The sequence below is a fragment of the Drosophila sulfurigaster genome, chromosome X (assembly GCF_023558435.1).
Source record: "Drosophila sulfurigaster albostrigata strain 15112-1811.04 chromosome X, ASM2355843v2, whole genome shotgun sequence".
NCBI lineage: Eukaryota > Metazoa > Arthropoda > Insecta > Diptera > Drosophilidae > Drosophila > Drosophila sulfurigaster.
Window position 1 is genome coordinate 8,781,188 of NC_084885.1, and position 23,994 is coordinate 8,805,181.

At 36.8% G+C, this 23,994-nt stretch overlaps 1 protein-coding gene across 1 annotated transcript; it reads left to right on the forward strand.

Annotated features, from left to right (window-relative positions):
- Window positions 1-26: 26 nt before the first annotated feature.
- On the forward strand, window positions 27-23,965 carry LOC133847738 (uncharacterized). Its single transcript, XM_062282933.1, is given in 10 exon segments — window positions 27-769; window positions 805-842; window positions 844-912; window positions 14,873-15,048; window positions 15,913-16,008; window positions 17,294-17,434; window positions 18,318-18,535; window positions 19,577-20,016; window positions 20,086-20,732; window positions 22,086-23,965. Coding segments are annotated over 10 exon segments (3,333 nt in total). The 5' UTR covers window positions 27-55; the 3' UTR covers window positions 22,880-23,965.
- The last annotated feature ends 29 nt before the right edge of the window (window positions 23,966-23,994 follow it).

Below are 23,994 nucleotides of genomic sequence, written 5' to 3' on the forward strand. Positions count from 1 at the left end.
TTTTTTTGGCGCCAACGCAATTGTTTTTTTTAAGTATTTTTGTTACTGTGTGAAAATGCGTGATCATCCAACGGTGCCAAATGTGTTTCGCGTGGCCTCCACGCACAGCATCAACAGCATCAGCACGCTGCCCACGCCACGCAGCAGCAGCAACCAACAGCAGCAGCAACAGCAACAACAGCAGCAACATTGCAATAGCATCATAAAGTATAAACAAAGCAACAGCTACGAACAGCAACAGCAACAGCAGCAACAACTTGTTAGCTACAGCGCACAGTACAGCAGAAGCAACAGTTACGAGCAACAGCAACAGCAACAGCAGCAGCAACATGCTGATGCACAGCAGCAATTGGGCAAACATCAGCTGACAACGAGCGCTTCGATCGAGCACAGTTATCCACCGCAGCAGCAGCAGCAATCGCCATATGCAACATTGCCACGCGGTTGCCTTAAGCGCACCCCACAACAGCAACAACAGTTGCAGCTACAGCAGCAGCAACAGACGGGCGTCATCAATACAATTTCGGGCAGCATTCCGGCGACAGGATTTGGCAGCATCAGCAGTTTTAGCGATTTGCAGTTTAATAATGTGCAGCTCAACAACAACAGCAACAACAGCAACACCAATAACAATAACAACAATAGCAGCAGCAGCAACAACAATGCGAATGAAACACGACAGCAGCAGCAGAGACAACAGCGTACTGTCACCATCACAACACCAACAAAAGAGGCAGCAGCAGCAACTGTTGCTGACAATCAGTCGCATGTTGTCGACACGATGAACAACGACAGCAGCAGCAGCAGCAACAGCAACAACAACAGCAACAGCGGCAACAAGACGGGCAAAGTCAGTGCGAGTGGCAAAGCCAAAAGTGGTTACCTGTGGCTGTTGACACCTGTTGCAGCCAGGTGAGTGATTTAATTCAGCTCAACAGCGACATTAAGTATACGCACTGATAGACAGCGCAAAACCGTGAAGCTGTCATTGCCTGTTGCAATCGTTTTTCTTTTCACCAGCAGCTTACGACTTTTATTACTGATTGTTCATCTAAATAAACTTTCATATTTGTTCGTAGTTTAATTGAAATCAAGACAATCAAACTATGATTCTAATTTTTCATTTTATGCAATATTCAATTTCAACAATGTTCAAATTAAATTTGACTAAAATTTGATTATGTTTTATTTTCTGCTTAGCAGTTTCTTCATTTTCCGTTATAGATTAAATATTATATCATAATACATTCAATTTAAATTGCAGTTTTTGGAATATTTTTCATGTAATAGTATATCAATATACCAAATATAGCCTTCGCTACAATTTTATGTACTTTGTGGTATATTTTAAGTGTAGCAGTATTTCAATATACCGCATCAATTATTTCGTACTCCATAGTATATTTGTAATGTATTATTATAGCGATATACGAAATACAACCTTCGATATTGCAATCCATGTTGAGTATAATAAAATACCAATGTACCAAATATAGCCTTCGGTATATATTATTTTGTACTCTGTGGTATATTTTAAGTATTGTAATATTGTAATATGCACATATGTCATACATATCGGGTGTACACTGTGATTACCATTTGTATCGAGTGTACACTGTGTTTGGCACTTATGTGGCGGCAACACTTTGTGCAGCCACATACAAATCATAATAAACAATAACAAAATCAAGTGAGCGCGTAACATGATCCGCCGCTTGTGCGAATTCGGCTAAGTCAGCATATGCACGCTGACCGCCAGTGCCCTATGCATAAGTGCATAATACACTCTCTCACTCTAAAGAATTTATGTAAGACAAAAGCATGCTTGTCCATTGACATATAAGTATATACATATAAGTAATATATAATGCAGCCGCGCCGCTGCCGGCCGAACCGGCAGCGCAGTGCGCGCTGAACTTATGTACTTAGGGTAAGAGAATATTTTACTTAGAATAAATGAACATTATGAAAACCAAACCAAACTGCACTGACGTGCATGTGTTAATTCAATTAAACTTAAAAAAGCTAAAGAATTCTTCCACCAACTATTGTCGAATATAACATGGCGACCGTGACGTGGGTCTAGGAAAGATCAGGACTCCAGGATCTCTATCTCAAATAACGAAGACAACATAAGCAAACAACGAAACGCAACCGGCGATGCGCTAACAACAACTGGAACAAAAATTAAAGAAAATCTGAGTGAGTAGAGTGTAGTGAGTGTTATGGGTCGCAGTGGCCGGGTTAAAAAATTGAATAAAGAAATTGCTCACATTAAATGGCAATTATATTCACCTGAGGCCGACACCGTGGAAGGCAACAGCAAGGCTACAGACCATGCTTGACCTTTATCAGCAATAGCTGAAACAGATAAAAGAAAACCCTACACCACATACTCACTCAGTGAATATCAAAAATATCAAAGTTGTTAACGACAAATCAATAACAAATCTCAACCACCGCCAGCAAAGAAGATACCAGCCCTGATGAAGACATGCCCAAACGACTGCGAGGGACCACTAAGCTCACCGCATTGTGAGTTCACCTGTGCAGCCAGCACCGGTGCCCCTACGAAGAAGTAGAAGAAATAGCAGCCTGTGCCAGCCCAGCACCGGCAACGCCACGCGCATCACGCTGGCCAACAACAATCAAAGAGAAGAAACAACAAGCGAATAGAGGAAGCAACAAGCCTGTGCCAACCCAGCACCGGCAACGCCATGCACGTCAAGCTGGCCGAGGAACCGACAGTGCCACAGAGGGCACAGAAGCCGGCAGCACTACAAAGAGTGCAGGAATCAACTAATGAATAGAATATAACATAATATAATTAATTAAGATAAAACAATTATATAATCGTGCGAAACACCTTTTTGCTCGATAGTAGTGCAGCCCGTATAGCTGTACGAAAAATTAGGTAGGAAATTGTTAAACATAACTAAATGAGAATTTTCAAATGTAACAATAGCATTCAGAAACAGAATTTTTATTAAAGACAAAATTCTTAAGAAAAAATTAATGTCTATAGAGACAAATAGAATAAGTAAATATTCTGAAGAAGACCCATATAAAAACATAGTTGAATTAAAAGAAATTAATCCAACTAATATGGGGTTAGTAGACGTTAAGACAGTGGATTCCACTGCTAACGTAATAAATAAAGTCGAACCAAATAACATAGATTTGGAATTCGTCAATATAATGTTATTAATAATTGTCATAATAATGTGTGCCAATTGCTTTTACAAACTGTATAAACTTCATAATAAATGCTTAAAGAAAAGATACGCGAGCCAAGCAAACGACTTGGACAGAATTTAAAAAAAAGCAAGGCACATATTATAACTATAAATGAAGTTAAACATAATGAAATATAATTAAGCGAACGAACAAAAATGAAGAAAATCGTAGAATGATTAATGATTATTAATAAAGAAAAATGAATTGAAAAATTGAATTATATATATATATCTGATCAAGAAAAATAATCTCACTAGAGCAAAACACACAATCTTAATAGGTAGTATTTTGAAATATGAGCCGGAGTTTTAAGAGACTCTCGGCCATATGTACAGACACTCTCGTGTCAATTGATGAAGTAAAATAAAAATACTCCAAAAAAAGCTATGAGTAAATTAGCAAAGAGAAGTTTAAAGAAAGTCTTGTTAAGAGACCCAGACTTAATCAAAAGAGTTAATTTCATCGTGTCATATAGTCCCACGTATATATGTAATTTCGAAAGTATATATATAAGGACATATGACCTAGATTTCTCCCCATTTATTGGCCTATCTAATAAAGAAAAGGCTCAATTATTAAAGTTAATACCTGGCATAGAAATTATGACGGTATTTAACGAGAAATCTGAGGAAATTAACTACGAGGTATTCAAATACTAAACCTCGTATAGGAACCACTTACTAGCCCATATTATGGAATGGTCAGAACTTTCTGAACGAATCCATAATATAAAAATCAGATTTGAAAAAGCATACAAATGCTTAACTCAGAATAGACCAACTCACAGAGATACAGTAGATAGACACGCAATAACCCTAATCGACTGCTTTAATGAAGCACGAATATTAATCTATAATCATAAAGACGTATTAACCGATCAACATTGGTCAGAAACGTCAAGGTTATTGACAAGATTAAGAAATAATCTCCAAAGTATAAAGGAGAAACATAATCTTAATCTAACTGTGCCATCTATTCTGAATACCCCAGTAAAATTTGAGGCTAGTACAGAGGAGGATATACAAGTCCAAGAACAAGACTTGGCAAATCTTACCATCCCAGCCATTCTAATGTCAACTGTAGATTCTGATTCTGATACACATTCAAGTGTAATAGAAATCAAAACAGTCACAATGGCACAATCCAATATTGAATTCATTAATACAGCATCAAAGCTTATACCATTTTTCGATGGTAAAGCGGAAAACTTAACAAGTTTTCTTGATGCGTTAAACATTGTCGATGCAATAAAAGGCGAACACGAACAATTAGCTGTGTCAATGATAAAGACCAAGCTAAAAGGTGTTGCCAGAAATTTAGTCGGAAATGAAACAACTATATCAGAAATCATTTCCGGACTACAGAGCAATGTCAAAGGCGAAACTGTAGAAGTATTATCAGCTAAACTGATGAATCTACAGCAACGCAACAAAACTGCTAACCAATACACAGCAGAGGTTGAGCAGATGACAAAAGCTTTAGAAAGTGCGTACATAACGGACGGCCTACCACTTGCGTTAGCCAGAAGTTATTCTACACAGTCTGCAGTTAAGGCAATGACAAAGAATTGCGCAATTGATAAGGTAAAACTTATCATGCAGGCTGGCACCTTCAACACCATGAATGAAGCTGTATCGAAATTTGTAAACAGTTGCACAGAAGCAACTGGACAGCAAAATACAGTCCTTTATTTTAGAAATTCTTCACAGCGTGGTGGAAACCGCGGACGTGGAGGTTTCAGAGGAAACTCGCGTAGTCGTAATTACAATTACAACAACTACAACGGTTCCAATTATAACAATAATGGACGAGGCCAAAATAGAGGAAACTCTAGAGGCCGTGGCAACTCGAATAGAGGCCACAATAACTATACAAACAATGTTAGAGTTGCCCAGAATAATTCGGGAAACTCTCAACCTTCAGATGTTCAGCAATAGGACATACGGTTCATACCATCAATCTTAATTTAAATATATTTGTAGATTTCTACAATGTAAAAACTAATAAAAAGCTTGTGTTTTTAATAGATACTGGTGCAGACATATCACTGTTAAAAGAAAATTCTGATATCTTTCATGATATCCAAATGAACAAAAAAAATCAATATCCAAGGCATAAGCCAAGATATAATACAGTCAAACGGACTGATTTCAATAGAGATACAGACAGGTAAATACATAATTCCACACGATTTTCACTTAGTAAATTTGCACTTCGCAATACCTTGTGATGGAATAATAGGCATTGACTTTATCAAAAAAATTCAATTGCCAGTTAGACTTCAAACCAAATGAAGATTGGCTCATAATGAGACCAAATAATTTGAATTTCCCAATTTATGTTCCAATAACATACAGTTCTGGTAATAATTCCATTGTTCTACCAGCAAGATCCCAAGTTGTCCGAAAGATTCATCTGTCATCAGATGAAGAAGCTATATTAATACCCAATCAGGAAATTCAACATGAGCATTTATGTTGCGAACACGGTCGCAACAACCAAAAATGCATTTGTCCGATTACTGAATACAACCAGTAATGATCAAATAGTAAATATTCATAGCCTAAAATATGAACCACTTTCGAACTATGACATAGTTCACGAAAATCAAGAAAATAGAGAAAAAACTGTCTTATCTCAATTAGCTAAAAATTTCCCACCACAATTCAAAAAGGAATTGACCAATTTATGCACCCAGTTTAGTGACGTATTCGGACTCGAAACCGAATCAATCACTACCAACAATTTCTACAAGCAAAAGTTAAGATTGAAAGATGATGAACCAGTATACATAAAGAATTATAGAAGTCCACATAGTCAGAAAGACGAAATCAATATACAGGTACAAAAATTAATAAATAATAAAATAGTAGAACCGTCTGTATCAGCATATAACAGCCCACTTTTATTAGTTCCGAAGAAATCACTTCCCGGATCTGATACGAAAAAATGGCGATTAGTAATTGACTATCGTCAAATTAATAAAAAACTGTTGTCGGATAAATTCCCGCTACCTAGAATTGATGATATTTTGGATCAACTAGGAAGAGCGAAATATTTCTCATGTCTGGACTTAATGTCTGGCTTTCATCAAATTGAACTTGAAAAAGGTTCAAGAGATATAACGTCATTTTCAACGAGCAATGGCTCGTATCGTTTCACACGATTACCTTTCGGTTTAAAAATAGCGCCTAATTCATTTCAGAGAATGATGACTATTGCATTCTCTGGATTAGAACCTTCACAAGCATTCCTTTATATGGATGACTTAATAGTTATAAGTTGTTCCGAAAACCATATGCTTAAAAACTTAACTGATGTTTTTGAGAAATGCAGGGAATACAACCTTAAGTTACATCCTGAAAATGCTCATTTTTCATGCATGAAGTCACCTTTCTGGGACATAAATGCACAGATAAAGGAATCTTGCCAGACGACAAAAATACGACGTCATTAAAAATTACCCAGTCCCTCATGATGCGGACAGCGCTAGAAGATTTGTTGCATTTTGCAATTACTATAGACGCTTTATCAAAAATTTTGCCGACTATGCTCGTCACATAACAAGATTATGTAAAAAGATGTTAAATTCGAATGGTCAACTGATTGCCAGAATGCCTTCGAACATCTCAAATCGGCACTAGTAAATCCGAATTTATTACAATACCCAGACTTCAGCAAAGAATTTTGCATAATAACGGATGCAAGTAAGCAAGCGTGTGGAGCAGTTTTAACTCAAAACAAAAATGGCCTCCAACTTCCAGTAGCTTATGCATCAAAATCGTTTACTAAGGGTGAAAGTAATAAAAGTACAACAGAACAAGAATTGACAGCAATTCATTGGGCAATAACTTATTTCAGACCATATATTTATGGTAGACACTTCACTGTCAAGACTGATCATAGACCTCTAACTTACCTGTTTTCAATGACTAATCCAAGCTCCAAGCTAACGCGCATGCGACTTGAGCTGGAAGAATATAATTTCACTGTGGAATATCTGAAGGGAAAGGACAACTTTGTAGCCGATGCGTTATCAAGGATAACCATCAAAGATCTACAAAATATAACTCGAAATATATTAAAAGTCACTACTAGATATCAAAGTAGACAAAATTTCTGCGCAGAAAATGAAAAAGTAGAATTGCCAAGGCAATCTACAGAAAAAGCTTCTCAGCCCAACGTATACAACGTCATAAACAATGACGAAATACGAAAAGTAGTGACCTTGCATATAAAAGATTCGCTATGTTTCTTTAAACATGGTAAGAAAATTATTGCAAGAATAGATATTGGTGACATATATACAAATGGAAATATTGATTTAGGTCAACTATTTCCAAGGCTTGAGAAAGAAGCCGGTATATTACAAATAAGCCAATTAAAAATAGCACCGTGGGAAAATATCTTTGAGAAAATTTCAATAGATAATTTCAAAATAATGGGCAATGAAAAATTGAATACATTAAGAGTAGCGCTACTCAACCCGGTGACTACAATAAATACAAATAAAGAGAAAGAAGCTATACTGTCTACACTACATGACGATCCAATACAAGGAGGTCACACAGGCATTACAAAAACCTTGGCCAAGGTCAAAAGACATTATTACTGGAAAGGTATGACTCGTGATATAACACAGCACATCCAGAAATGTCAAAAATGCCAAAAATCAAAAACAGTTAAACATAATAAGACCCCGCTAACAATTACTGAAACACCAGTACAAGCTTTTGACAGAGTTATAGTGGATACAATTGGTCCATTACCAAAGTCAGAGCATGGAAATGAATATGCAGTCACGCTTATATGTGACTTGACTAAATACTTAGTAGCTATACCAGTTGCAAACAAAAGTGCAACAACAATAGCAAAAGCAATATTTGAATCTTTTATTCTCAAGTACGGTCCAATGAAGACGTTCATTTCGGACATGGGAACGGAATATAAGAATTCAATTATAAATGACTTGTGCAAATACTTAAAGATTAATAACATAACATCTACTGCACACCACCACCAGACCGTTGGAACAGTCGAAAGAAGTCACAGAACTTTCAATGAATATATACGATCTTATATATCAGCTGATAAAACTGATTGGGACGTATGGATTCAATATTTCGTATACTGTTTCAACACGACCCCTATGGCACATAACTATTGTCCATATGAGTTAGTTTTTGGAAAATTGCATAATTTACCAAATGATTTTAGTACTATAAATAGAATAGATCCTTTATATAACATAGATGATTACGCTAAAGAAGTTAAGTTTAGGTTAGAATCAGCCTATAAAAGAGCGAGAATAATGCTCGACAAATACAAAACTAAGAATAAAGAAATTTATGACAAAAAGGCTGTAGATTTCGAACTACAAATAGGAGATAAAGTTATATTAAAAAACGAAACTGGCCATAAATTGGACCCAGTATATTTAGGACCCTATACAGTAGTTAAAATAGAAGACAGAGATAACGTAGTAATTAAAGGCGAGAAAAATAAAACCCAAAAGGTCCATAAGGATAGGTTAAAAATTTTCAATTAAAAAAATTTAAAAAAAGAACTTGGCCTGATCAACCAAAACACAAAAAATATATATATATAATTACTTTATTATTTACATTAAAAATATATATAATCGCGTTTTAAACTAAAAATCAAATTTTATATTTCAATTTCAATTAAAAAAAAAAAAAACGATAAAGTAAAATCCTTTTAAAATTTCAATTTTAAATTTGTAAACATTTTAAAACAATAAATTAAAATAACTTCATTATATTACGTTATTTTCAAAAGGAGGGAGATGTAATATGCACATATGTCATACATATCGGGTGTACACTGTGATTACCATTTGTATCGAGTGTACACTGTGTTTGGCACTTATGTGGCGGCAACACTTTGTGCAGCCACATACAAATCATAATAAACAATAACAAAATCAAGTGAGCGCGTAACATGATCCGCCGCTTGTGCGAATTCGGCTAAGTCAGCATATGCACGCTGACCGCCAGTGCCCTATGCATAAGTGCATAATACACTCTCTCACTCTAAAGAATTTATGTAAGACAAAAGCATGCTTGTCCATTGACATATAAGTATATACATATAAGTAATATATAATGCAGCCGCGCCGCTGCCGGCCGAACCGGCAGCGCAGTGCGCGCTGAACTTATGTACTTAGGGTAAGAGAATATTTTACTTAGAATAAATGAACATTATGAAAACCAAACCAAAACTGCACTGACGTGCATGTGTTAATTCAATTAAACTTAAAAAAGCTAAAGAATTCTTCCACCAACTATTGTCGAATATAACAATATATCAATATACCAAATATGGCATTTGGTATATTATTTCATACTCTACAGTATATTTTGAATGTATTAGTTATCGATATACCAAATATTACCATCGATATTGCAATCCATGGCATATTTTAGGTGTTGCGGTATATCAATGTACCAAATATAGCCTTAGGTATATTATTTCGTACTCTGGTATATTTTAAATATATCAGTATATTAATATACCAAATATAGTCAAATGCAGTTTATTCTTTTGTACTATATGGTATATTTTGAGTATAGTAGTTTAAAAGCATACCAAATATATATCCAATCAATATTTGATTACGTTTTTTCCCGCCTTCCATTGTATTAACTCATCAATCTCTGCTTAGCAGTTTATTCGAAAATAAACTTTTACAGCCAATAAACAATAGTTCGCAAAGTTTGGATTGCATTTCAAAGCTTTTACTTATGCTGCATATTAATTTTCGCAGAAATAATACGCAACAACAAGTTGCAGCTAAGCTGCTAAGAAATTGCAACCACTGCGTATACGTAATATTGTTTTAATCCAAATTTAAGAGCACCAAATGAAATTGCAATTAACAAGCAAGTAATTTCATTAATATTATGAAAGTCGAAAGCAATTAAACAAGGACACACACAAAATTGATAGAAAATAGCGCAAGGTTGTAAATGTTTGTAGATGACAAAATGAGCTGATAAATTGTTGTTGTTGAACTTGCAAATATTTGTGAGCAATGGCGAAAGCGCGGGAATTTGCCAGAAAGAATGCGCGAGGGCGAAATCGCAAAATTGCGATTGTCATTGTCGAAAAAGGTTTTTTCCCTAAATTAAGCGAAATGCAAAATGTGTGTGAAATGGAAAATGGCGCATAGCAAAAATACAAAAGTTGATGCTCTTGATAATGTTATAGAAGGGAAGGGAAGGGAAGGGAAGGGAAGGGAAGGGAAGGGAAGGAAGAAGAAAATGTGTTGGAGGGTCTGTGCAAATAGTTTGCGAACAAATTAAGCCCACTTTGCAGTGATTTGTGTCGCTAACACAATTATTTGCCAGGCCGACGAAGAACAAGTAAAACAGTCAGTCAGTCGTCAGAGTCCTGCCAGAGACATCGTCCTCCGCAGGACGATGTCATCATGTCGCTCAGAATAGTGCTGCATGTCTTCTGAGTGCAGAGTTGAAGCCGAGGCCGAAGGCAGCTTCTGCTGCTGCTGTTTCTTTACTGTCCTGTCGCCTTTATCCTCATCCTCATACTCATCATTCTCTTTTTTCCCTCTCTGGCTGTCCTGCTGGCAAAACGTGAAACGTGCAAAATACGCGCGTCGTCGTTGAGTTCTTTTAGCGCCTGCCAGCGGATGTGCGAGAAACGTTAAGGACTCTCGTCTCGTCTCGTCTCGACTCGACTCGACTCCACTCTCAATCACAACGCACATGAAGAGCTTTACATTGATTTTGCAGCTAGCATTTGTCAGGTTTCTTTCCCCTTGCTGATTGAAGGCCAATATCATAAATACTTTGTCAAGCAGACACACAAAAATTATGTGGTAGAAAATACACGCTAAAATTTATGCATATAAAATATGCAAAAGAGTGAAGGCTTTAAATTCTGTTAATATACATCAATTTATTATTGAATTTGTTTTAGGAAATGTGAACAACTTTTTGAAGCTTTAAATTGTATTAATTTTTGTAATCAAACAAACAATATTTAAACTATCTTGAATGATATTTCTCTGACTTATTTCATTGCAATAAGGATATAAATAAATGAAATTCAAACTTTAATTTGTTGTGTAAAACATGAAATGAACTGCTAGTAAAATATAATCAAAATTTTCTTTAATCAGCTAAGTGCAATCCAGAAAACCAAAATATCACGTATACGCAACGTTCATTTGAGAAATATTTTTGAATGGTGCTCAAGTGCTTTGGTTGAAAATCTGGTATATTTTGAATATACCAAATATATTATTTTGTTTACTTTTAGTACTTCTGTGGTACATTAGTTTGGTATATTTGCTATTTGCAGTTTGATAAAGGAAACTATTCCAATTAGAACAAGTGTAGTTTCAAATTCAAAACTCTTAATTGACATTTGCTGCTCAAACAGATTAATTCGTTATAAAATTCTCCAAGAATTACTCAACTCAATTATATTGTTTGTTTATTTCATAAATGTTACGCAATTTGCGCACACAATTTTGTTCACAAAATAACATAAATAACCTTGGGAGAGCATTGAAATCATGTTTAATAATTATCGATTTTGCTTGCAAGTTCGATTTCATTGTATTAGTAAAGATTTTGATTTCAGTTGCTAGGCAACAGAGAACAATAGCAAGCATCGAGCTTCGAGTTGTGCTAATTAAAAGCGATGCACTCGAAAAATTCGAATGTTATCTAACAGCAACCCAAATGCAAGACTGCAACATACAACTTGTTGATCAACCCTCGCTTGGGCAGACGAATTGCCCGAAAACGTCTTGACTGACTGACATTCATTTGCCATGCGAATGAATCATGCAGCAGAGTTAAGTGAATGCTTATGAATGCTTGTTGTGACTGACAAGTGAATGCAATATTCATGCGCTGCTGAATAAAACACTCTTCAGGCAAATTGCAAACGAGTTAAGAACGTCGGATGAGTGCACTCGCGAATACGAAACGTTAAAAAGGATATAATTAATGTTTGCACGCAGATCAAGTTTGCTTCAATCTTTGCCACACTCACTTCCGACCCTGCAAATCTATAATAATCAAATAAAAACCGTAATTTTGAAGAGCGATTTTTGGTATATACAAAAATAACTATAGTCCTTATAATTCCTGAAAACTTAATTGCGATTGGATAAAAATTGTAGAAGTTATTTAAGAAATATTTTGTACTAGGGGTCTTAGAGCTTTGGCTGACAATCAGTTATTTTTAGTACGGTATATTTAAAATATATTAATACATCGATATGCCAAATATAGTTTTTGATATATTTTTAGTATTTTGTAATTTGGTATATTTTAAAATGAATACAGCACTTTCTTTTGCTTGTGTACACAATGGGTACCGGGTATATCACAGTCAGTCACACTCGACTGTAGCTATCTTACTTGTTTAAGAAATACTTTTGCATGCTAAAAAAGCCTATTGCTATGGTATATTTTGAATGTAATACTATACCAATATGCAGAATATTACCTTCGTTATATTTTGGTATATTTTTAGGTATATTAAATTGATATATTTTTAGAATATGGTTTTATTAAATAAAAATATCTCACATTTTGGTATATTTTTAATGTAGTACTATATCAATATACCAAATATGACCATACATACATACATTTTATAAGATTTTTGGTATATTTTTAGAATATGCTTTTGTTTAAAATGCATAGCGGGTATCTCACAGTCGAGCATACTCGACTACAGCTTCTTCTTACTCGCTTTTTTTTTTAAACCAACAATTTGTGCGGCATTTATATATGCATATCAACTGGAAGCCCATTAACGTTCTTTCTCACTTTTTCACTTGTCATTTTTTTATTTCTTGCTCTTGCTGCTTTTTTTCATACTTTCATGTACCTTGGTTTTTTTTTTGGCTGTCCCGTTGCCAGCTCGTAACTTGAATGCTCCTTAAAATATATTAAAGTGAACAGAGTTTGCCACACTTGATTAGTCGAGCGACATTTAAATTCAATTGGAATTGTGCTCAATTCTAAGACTTCAGAGCTTATTTGCCACCTGTTGTTGTTTATTGAAAAGATGTCGATTATAATACTTTAATCTCTTCAAAAGACAATCGTTAATTCCTTGCGGTAATTAAATTTTAAACGGGAATTTTGCAATTGCGCAGCGAGTAAATTATTGTTGAGAAAATGCGTCACAAATGTGCGGAATTCTGAGCGCATTAATTGGTCAAAGACACACTTGCAGTTATTAATTATATCGTAAAGTAAATACATTCATACATATGTATATGCGCATAGCATATTTAATGAAGTATAACAATTAATTGAAGAAAGTATTTGCATATTTGCGGCTTATTGATTATGTGTCATTGCAAGCATTGAAGGCATCAAAAGGAAATGTTGACTTTTGATTCATTTTATTTATTTATTTTTTATGTTTTACTTCAATTATTGATATTTCATTTGCAAAAATATAGTTTAATAATTTCGTGTTTATAGCAAGAGTTTCACGTTGTGCGACATACAAAGTTGTTAATTATTCCTCTTTCCTTCGAGCGTAACTCTTATTTGGCAAAAATGATCATAACATTACAATTATATTTATTGTAAATATTTTATTATTGCTTAAGAAAAATAGAAATATAATTTAAATTAACATTAACGTATCTATAACACTGACTGCAAAGGCCTTTGGTTTAATTAAATTATTTTAATTATCGTGGTTTCATAGCAGAAAGTTATAATACAAAAGTTTAAAGTTTTTTATCGTAATTTCTTACTTTCTAATTTGAATAAAAAAATTGTACAGAATATTTTGGAAATTCTAATTATTATTTAAAAGTTGTTGATTGATAATTAGTGCGATTTGTGTCATTGCAAAAATCTTTGTAGTTCTCTAACCAAATATACTAAATATAACCTGTGGTATTTTAAGTATATTAATTCGGTATATAAGAAAAATACCGGAATAGTATACCGATCTACCAAATATAACAATTGGTATATTTTAGTATATTAATTTGGTATATTTTAAGAATAACATTGCACTGCTTTGTAGCGTTCTAACGTGCTAGGTGTTAAACTGTGAAGTATTTGCACAATTGATGCTTTATGATTCAACGTCACATAAGTATGGCGTTCTCATTGCAGACATCTTTTTAATAAACATTTCACCGATTTCTTGATGCAAAATGGCATAATGATATTTGATTATTGAGTGTTTTGTACACTTGCTGCGTATGAACTAGTTGAGCATTGTGTTCAGTTTAGAGAACGAATTATTCTCTGCTGCTAACGACACAGACATCAGATATTTTTAATCAGCATTCAGCAGACACACACACACACACACACACACACACACACACACACACACGCACGAAAGAGTGAGAGAGCGGAGTGAAGCACACACGCTGGTATTTTACATCATTACAAACGCTGCCAAACTGTAAGGCTCTGTGTGGATGTGTTCTCTGGGTGTTGCTATCGGTGGAAAAACATGCATAGACTGCAGGCCACACAGCAAAAGAAAGAGACAGCAGCAAGAGAGCGAGAGAGAGAGAGAAACGTATGCAGAGTGACTTTTTGATGGCCTCGTCTTTTTTTTTCTGGGTCTCTCGCCTTTCTCGTTTTTGCAGCATTTCGGTGGCAATTGTTATAGCCGCATTGGCCGGCCCCCAATGGCTCTATACGGAGGAGAAGCTGCCCAATGCGAAATATAATGGGACGCCGAATTTCAAGGCACTCGACGATGGCGTCTACCTAACCAAATACACCAAGTCCAGCCTCTGGATATTGTGCACAACGCTGCCAGGTGAGTTTCCCATCCCAACCCTCCGAAAATGAAGACAAATGCTCGAGTCAATGACATTGCGTATACGCCACGTTCAGTGCAATCAACAGAGTAATATCCGACCAACAGAAAATATGCAAGTCAAACTGTTTGTCAATCAGTCTGGTTAGTCAGTCAGTCAGTCAGTCAATCATCTGTTCTTGATAGTTGACCAATCATCGTGTCAGTCAATCAAGTGAACAAACAAAAATGCAGCAACAGCCGCCAATTAGTGACTCTGACTCGCACTCGGGCTGTCACAACTGATTTATTTGCCTCACACCGACACCCTGTAGCTCCATATGAGCAGCAGTCGGGTATATTAGAGTCAAGGTGTTCATTCAAATTGTTCAAGCACATAATTTAATCATATTCAGTATGCACAACTGCAGACAACACATGTGACAAGGTACAAATAAAGTTCAGCATACCCTGTAATTTACGAAAGTAGCTACATTTGATAAATAAACAATACTTTTTACAAGTTTTTCTAGCACACAACTGTACACAAAATATGGGAAATTTTAAAAATGTAGTTCAACATTCCATGTACTTCTATCAAACTTAACAACAAAAGCGCAAGTTCTTGAAACACGCAACTTTACACAAAATATGCAAAATGTTCAAAGAATATAGTCCAGCATACCCTGTAACTCATGAACATGTATATAGACAGAAGAAGCTGGCGAATAAACACATGCCTTAATCACAAATGCGATAAAACCTTTAATGTCATTCACAAAACTAAATCTCATAAATTTACAGGGTATGTGCTAGTGGCACACATTCACACACACACAGAGATTTTTATTGCGTGTTTTGCATGTAATTGAAATGTTTTTGCAGGCAAGGATGTCGACACATACAACTGCGTCAAAATTGATTACTTCCCCCAGGAGGGATATCAACCGGATCCGCACGACTCGACGCCAGCGATACCCTGTAAGTAGTAAGTGTGCGTGGTTGTGGGATTACACAACAGCTGCAGAGCACGGATTTTTAATTTATAATAATTCCCATCACTTTCAGTTGCATTGCTATTTTCGTTTTGCATTTGAATTTTCACTTGTATTTGAATTTGCATTGGTTGGTTGGTGGTTGGTTGGTGGTTGGTTGGTTGGTTGGTTGGTTGCTTGGTTGTTGGTTGGTTGGTTGCTGGTTGTTTGTTGGTTGCTGTTTGCTGGTACGCAACAAAATCCTTGGCGCTTAAATGCGAGATGAGTAGCAGCAGTTGATGCAAGCTGGCTTCAAGGACAACACCCATTAGCAAGGAGCAGCAGCAGCTTACAATCCGTAGCATTGCTGGTAATTAAATGCATGCCGGGATTAATGCTTAGAAGCGAGAGAGAAACCAAAGACTGCGATAGAGAGAGTGAGAGTGAGAGAAAGGGGGAGAGATTGCGTTCTACCAATACTTCATGGGAATTCAATAGTTATTCGTTCAGCTTCAACCGTTTCTAATTGGATTAGCAGAGACTTAAAATCGAGAAGGACCATTCTCCACCCCAAGAGCACTTCATATGAATACATTCTGCAAGTGCATTCGAAAGTAGAAGTAGAAGTAGAAGTAGAAGCTTAGAACAAATCTTATTGTACACAGACGATTTCCATTGTCTCTCTGTTCATCATCATCTTCCGTTTTCCTACGCATTTTTCGATGTGTGTGTCGCCTACATACATATATTGATTTCGATTGCAATTCTTATGTGATGATGATTATGTTTTCATTTCTCTCCTTTTCATTGGCAATCTTTGAACTGAAAATATTCAATTAGCAAGCAGCAAACAAACAACCACAACAAATAAAGCGCAAAAGCATTGTTATTAATTTCAAAGGCGCCGCTGGTGGCAATTTCATACATTCAATAAAATACCATAAAAACTATTAGACAACCAACTGCTTCTGCTTCTGCTTCTGCTGCTGCTGCTGTTCCTGTTGTTTGACATTTTTCACATTTTCTTGTATTATTTTTGCACATTTTTTGCTGGTCTAAGCTTTTCGCATTTCGCTTTTTGATTTTGAACCTGAGCCAGCGCCGAAGGCAAAAAACCACACGACGTGGCTACTTTCACTTTTCACATTTCTGTTTGTTTTTCGCTTTACTTTTTTTCTCATTTTTTACTATCTATCCTCTTCGCTTGCTCCTCCTCCCTCATGGTCAAAGCATTCAGGCAACAGCTTTGCTTTGCTAACCACTATCGCCCGCTCTCACTTTTTTTTTTGCAGATACGGTAACGAAGTCGTGTCCCATCTTCCTGGGCGCTGGCATTGTGCTGGTCATCAGCTTTATCATCTTTCTGATCCCCACGTGCTCGCATCGCAATAGTCTCTACTATTTCACTGCTGGCATCCTCTTCATTGTGAGTGGTAAGTGCGCGGATAATAAAACTGATGACAATCGCTCAAACTTCAATAGTAATTGCAAATGCAAAAACTCAATGATAATTTCAACATTCAATGAAATTTCCAATGCTAATCGTAATGCGATTACTAGAGTTAAACGCTCAACACTATTTCAAATGCTAATTCTAACATTCGATAGTAATTTCAATGCAATCTTTGTAGTTTCAATGCAAAATGCAATTATAAAGCTATCTCCAATACTAATACTAATTGCAGAAGCAAATTCAATTAAATTTCAATGTAAATCATAATGCCAATATCAGCATTAATACTCCATTAACGTGAACTCTAAAAAAAGTTAAACGAAAATACTAATACTAACTTTAATGTAAGTTCAATAAAAATGCCAATTTTAATAATAATTCTAATGTGAATTCTAATGAAAGTTCAACCACAACCCTAATTTTTATATTAACGCTAATGAGAAATGAAAGTTTCGTGATAATTTTAATATTAATACTATCTATGAGGATTCGATTCGTACACATTAGCAATGATGATAGTTATAATGCCAAGTCCTATAATAATTCAAATGCATTTGAAACTTGAATGTTAAAGTAAATTCAAATTCAATATTATTGGTAAAGCCAATGATTACGCCAATCGAAATTAAATTCTAGCGCTTTCTAATGCTTATCGTAATGATATCAAAGTCATTAATGTGAATTCTAATGCAAATTCAGTAATTATGATAATGCTAATGCATGATATCAATAAAATTCCAACATTGAGGACAAGGTTTTATAATGCTAAAAATAATGCACTTATTAGCATTAAGATTTATGATAACATCAAAATTTCTATATCAGTTTTAATGATGCCACCGTTAATGATTTTCTCCTTTCAGGACTGATTATGCTGATCGGTTTGATAGCCTATATATCGATACTAAAAGCAGAGATCGGTTCGAAGTTGCGACCTCGTTCCCCACTGCAACCAGCGCTCTTTAAGGTTACCTACGGTCAGAGTTTCTTTCTATTCGTGTTTGGCTTCATTGCCACCGAATTTGTCGGTGTGCTCAACATCTTTCTGTACATTCATCTGCAGGAATTCAGTTATTACAGCGTAAGTACACATACAGAGAAACACATCCGCCTTTGATTATTATGATTATCACAGCACTCGTCAAAGTCGTAACTAATTTAGCTCAAATCAATGCAATATTGCTGTTGCAGTTTATCAAGAATTTTTGCATCTAAATACATGTTTCCAAAGGTCGCAGCACATGACATAAAGCGAGCAAGGAAACAAAGTGAAAGCAAATCTTTGAATGTTAAGCAATCAAAGAGTTGTTTTGATGTGCTGAATGTATTTTTATACCCGTATGGGTAGAAGGATACCCATATGGTAGAAGGGTATGATAACTAACATATGTGCATGTAGGAAATGCCTGCAACATGCAGAAAGAGGTATCTTCGACTCCACAAAGAATATATATACTTGACAGCCCAGGCGATATAGTCATGTCCGTCTGTCAGTATGAACACCAAGATCTTAGACACTATAAGAGATAGAGATCTAATTCTTTTCGATAGCATTTTTTATGTTTGAACGTAGATTAAGTTTGCTTCAAATTTTTACCACGCCCATTTTCGCTTCCCCCAATCGACAAAAATTAAATAAAGCGTTATTTCGAAGCAAGAGTCTCGAATTTCGGTACAGACCATTATAACTACAGTTTCTATGATTCCTAATTTGGCTGACAATCTGGTATAGTGTGCACTCTATGGTATATTTTGCACTATATAAAATATATTTGTATTGACATCACAGTTATTAATGTGAATTCTAATGAAATTTCCATAACCATGAGAATGCTAATAATAATGCATGCGCCAATATAAATTAAATTCCAACATTGCTGTATCCTTTGGAATATTTGTAGTATTTTGCTGGTATATAAATGTATTCATTATAGATCGTGGGTATCTTACAGTCGAGCACACTTTTTAACTCGTAATTATACTTCTGTTGATTCTGATAATGAGTTTTGCAACACGCAATAATAAAATGTAATACTTTTCTTTCCATTTGACTGTAACTTATTTATCCTCCTTTTCCATTCAAACATGTTGCCCTTGTCCTTTGCTCCCCACTCTTCCACAGCGTTTGCCCTGCTTCAGCGTGGCCAACATACATGCCAAGATCCAGGAGGAGCAGTCGCAGCAGCAGCACGCTCGCACGCATTCCTACAAGCGCTTCAGGCAACCGGGCAACGCTGCAGCTCTCGCTTCCTCGGAGGAGTCGCTCAATGCATCCGCCAAGCAACAGCAGCAGCCGCGTGATCCGTTGCAGCCACAGCATCAGCAGCAGGAGCAGCTGTATCAACAGTTTCTGCTGCGCTCGATGAACGCTCGCTTGCATCAAGTGCACGATGCGGGTCGCGGTCCGTTGCCTGCAACGTGCAACACGCAAACACTGCCCGGTGGCTATGCGTGCCGCAAGCATCCCAATGCTGCTGCTGCTCCTGCTGCTGCTGCTGCTGGTGGTGGTGGTGGTGGCGGCTCCAATTTGAATCTGTATTTGCACAATGATCTGGAGCGACGGTAAGTGCCAAAGAACTTGAAATTGTCTTAAGGCTCACCTCGTTCATTCTCTTTCTTTTTCTTCAACAGCTTCTTCTTCGAGAAGCCGGCGGTGTCCAAGTGCAATCTGCATTCGCGCAGCTTTGCCAAGTCGCTGAACGAGCTGTGCATGGAGCCAACGCCAGCACCAGCGGCAACACGTTTGCCGTTGCATGCCACATTGCCGCTACCCGCACCGCCGGCGACGTTCGCTGATTTGCCGCAGGAGTTTCCACTCACTCGCTCCGTCTCGACGGCCACCGACATCTTCAATCCGAGTGCCCAGCTGCAGCGGAAACAGCAGCGCAACATGGCCACCAACACACAGCACTTGCCACGTAATCACGGCGAGGAGCACGATGACGAAGACGACGACATGACCGAGGCACGTCTCTGCGGCTTGAAGCGTGGTCTGCGCAAAACCAAGGACGAGCTCTTCAACGAGTTCTGCAAGCGAGCCGGCATGCGAGCCAAGCCCAAGAACATCTACTACATCCCTAGCGAGGATTCTGTGGAGTCGCCAGAGCCGCCACAGTCGTCGCATTCGTCGAAGCGACGCTCCCACGAGGAGAGTTCGCATGAGCGCAGCAACAACAACAACAACGATGATGATGCCGATGGCGATGACAACGGATTTCGGCAGTTTCGATCGCCACCTGGCGTCACTCTAGACGGCGATCATCTCTACGTTGTGACCGGTGAGTCCAGGTTGTGGCTGTGCTTTTAAGATCCTTACTTGCAGGGTATCTACTGCATTGCATTGTGGTTACAGCGTATCTTTAGTATCCAATCCAGGTACTTGGAGCAAATAATCGACAGTTTTGAAAGCATTATAAGATATCCGTTCGTCGAAGATTTAAAGTGCCACGAAAGGGTCTCAAAGTCGAATGTTTGCTTGTTACTTTCATTTTTATAAAGTAAAAAGTTCTTTGATAAGTTGTTAATCACACGAATTAGCTACCATGGGTTAGTAGGAGTCAAGGCGAAGAGTCTTTCATAGTCTAATTTTTGCTTGTTACTTTCGCAGTCATGAAGTAAATCGTCTTAATTAAAATGTATTCAAGGCGAAGGGTCTCTCAAAGTCGACTTTCGCAGTCATACATATGTACACTCCCTGAATTACAGGGTATCTATTGCATTTTATTGTGGTTACAGTGTTTCTTTAATATCCAATCCATGTACTTGGTGCTCGAAGTATTATAAGATATTAGTTCATACCAGATTTTAGTGTCATGAAAAGGTCTCTTAAAGTCTAATGTTCGCTTGTTACTTTCGTACTCACAAAGTGAAAACAAGCAACACATATTGCAAATAAGAATAACGAAACTAATATTTTAAACAGCAGAAATAAAAGTGAAAAAATTCATATTTTCCAACTGTTTAAAGGGTCTCCAGAAGTGGAAAAGCATAAATTAATATAACAAGCGACTTGCACGCCAAAAAAACTCTAAAGCTAGAGGGTCTCAACAAGTAAACTGTTCGCTAGTTTTTTATTCGCGTTCACAAAATGCTAGTACATATATATGATGTACTTTTATCTACTCGTCAATTAAGAGGAAGCTATAGAATTTTAAGATAGCTAAAGCGTCTCTACAAGTCAAATATGTATTGTGTATTTCATTAAGTAAACACAATGAATATGTATTGCACATAAGAATATCGAATCTCACATTTCAAACAGCAAGTAATAGGATATGTATGTACATTTCAAGTCTTCGCAAGTGAAATGTTTGCTTGTACCCCAAGGAACTCTAAAGCCACAGGGTCTTTGTATTTGTAAAGTTCTAGTAAATGTGATGTATTAAGAGGATCATATCTGAAGCTATATAATATTGAGATAGATAAAGGGTCTCTAAAAGTCAACTGTACGCTAGTTTTTTTTTTCGCATTCACAAAATGCTAGTACATATATATGAAGTATTATCTACTTGTCAATTAATAACTACTGCAATTAAGAGGATCATATCTGAAGCTATATAATATTGAGATTTTCATATTCTGTGGTAGCTTGTAACTTTAAGTCACATATTCCTTCGTATTTTCCTTCACAGATCCCGGACAATTTACAATGCCGCGCCGCAGCTCGATGTGTGTCGATCCGATGCCAGCGATGCCGATGCAACAGCTGCGCAAACTCAACTCGAATCTGTCACTGCACACGCCCCAATCCGAGATCTGGCCATGGGCTTCACAGCAGCGCCTCGCCTCGGAGCATGGCCAGAGTCGGACGCTCCCACGATGCTTTATGCGTCAGCCGGCTGGCAGCCAGGACAGTTTGGGTTCGCTGCAGAGCAGCTTCAGTGCGAGCCAGCAGCGTTTCACGCAGCTAATGCAACAGCATCAGCAACAGTTGCAGCAACAGAATCGTTATCTGTCAACGTTGACGCTGCCATTGCCGTTGCCTCCTCGGCCCAACGAGGATTTGCTGCCAGCATCAAAGCCATCTCAAGCCAGCAAATCAGGCGTTCAATGGCCAGCAGCGATTCCATCGTCGCCATCGAACTATGGTCACGGCACAAGCGCCAATGCGAACATCTATCATCATCCGCAGCCGTTGTATGTGGCCAACAATGCGGCGCCTCCAGTTGTGAGTGCTCAAGTGCATCCGCCCAAGTTTCAGCGCGCTTACGCCTTCGATGATGCGCAGCGACGTGCGAGCTTTGCGGTCAGCGATGCCTTCGATCTCGATGAACTCGAGCGCGAACGTCGTCGCTCCCATGCCAGTCTCTTTGGCGGCATCAATATGCCACAATCGCAATCGCAATCGCAACAGCAACCGCAATCTCAACAGTCCCAATCTCAATATCGCGAGGTCTACGACGTCATCAATGGGACTGCAGTTTAATTAATGTTTGAGGAGCTAACTTCTAACTTAATCGTCTCTGGTATCAACGATCTCCATTCCATTCAAGACACTCATTCACTCATTTCATTCACATCTGTTTTCGGCTTCAAGTCTTTACGAATCTTCGATTTCAATTGTCTGCGTGTTTCACGAATTACCAAAGTATTTAATAGACGTCCATATATAGTAGTATATATGTTTATCGATATTGAATGCAGTTATAGCGTTACTTATATAGATGGTAAATAATATTGATTTTAAATGGCAACCTCCAAATTGTTCGATTCTACTTTTTCTTGTTGAAAATAATCTCGTTACAATGAATACTTAATACAAATGGCAATCCCCGATTTGTCGATTCTGTCTCGATTTCTTCGCCGCCGATAACTCTTTCGATTACTGATCACTTGCCAGCAATATTACAATAATCAACAAATTGTTAATCAACAAAATGAGTCCAAATTGACGTCCATATTTAGATATCAATTCAATGTAAATGTTTTCAACGATATATCGCATATAGAGGATATTCAGATGTTCGATAACTTTCAATTAAATGTCGTTTTGATCAATGTGATAAGTGTGTTATCGATAATCATGTGTTGCATGTTGCATTATTCAAATACGCCTCACAGTTTGCCGAGGTTTCGTTTTAGTGATTAAGAGCGTTACATAAAATATAAGTACTAAATGTTTAATTGACGACATGCTAACATATTTTACGCGTTATCGATCAGCTATTTAATCGATAACTCTATGATGAGTAACCAATTATCGATCAGCTATTTGATAGATAATTTTATGCCGAGTAACCTATTTTACGTGTTACAGCTATTTGATCGATAACTCTATTTTTCTCAATTTTCACTGTATTTTGAGATTTTTTTTGTTGGTATCACATACATATCTTACATTACAAATGATATTTCACCACCTCGCTTCAGATAACTTTGATCGATTTCTAAATTTGTTCACACTATATAGAATAGTATTTGTGCAGAACAAATTATAAATTGCACTATTTTGACGTCCATATTTATCTGTGGTTTCAATTCAATTAACATATTGATTGATATAAACTCAATAACCGATATATGTAAATGTTTGCGAATGAT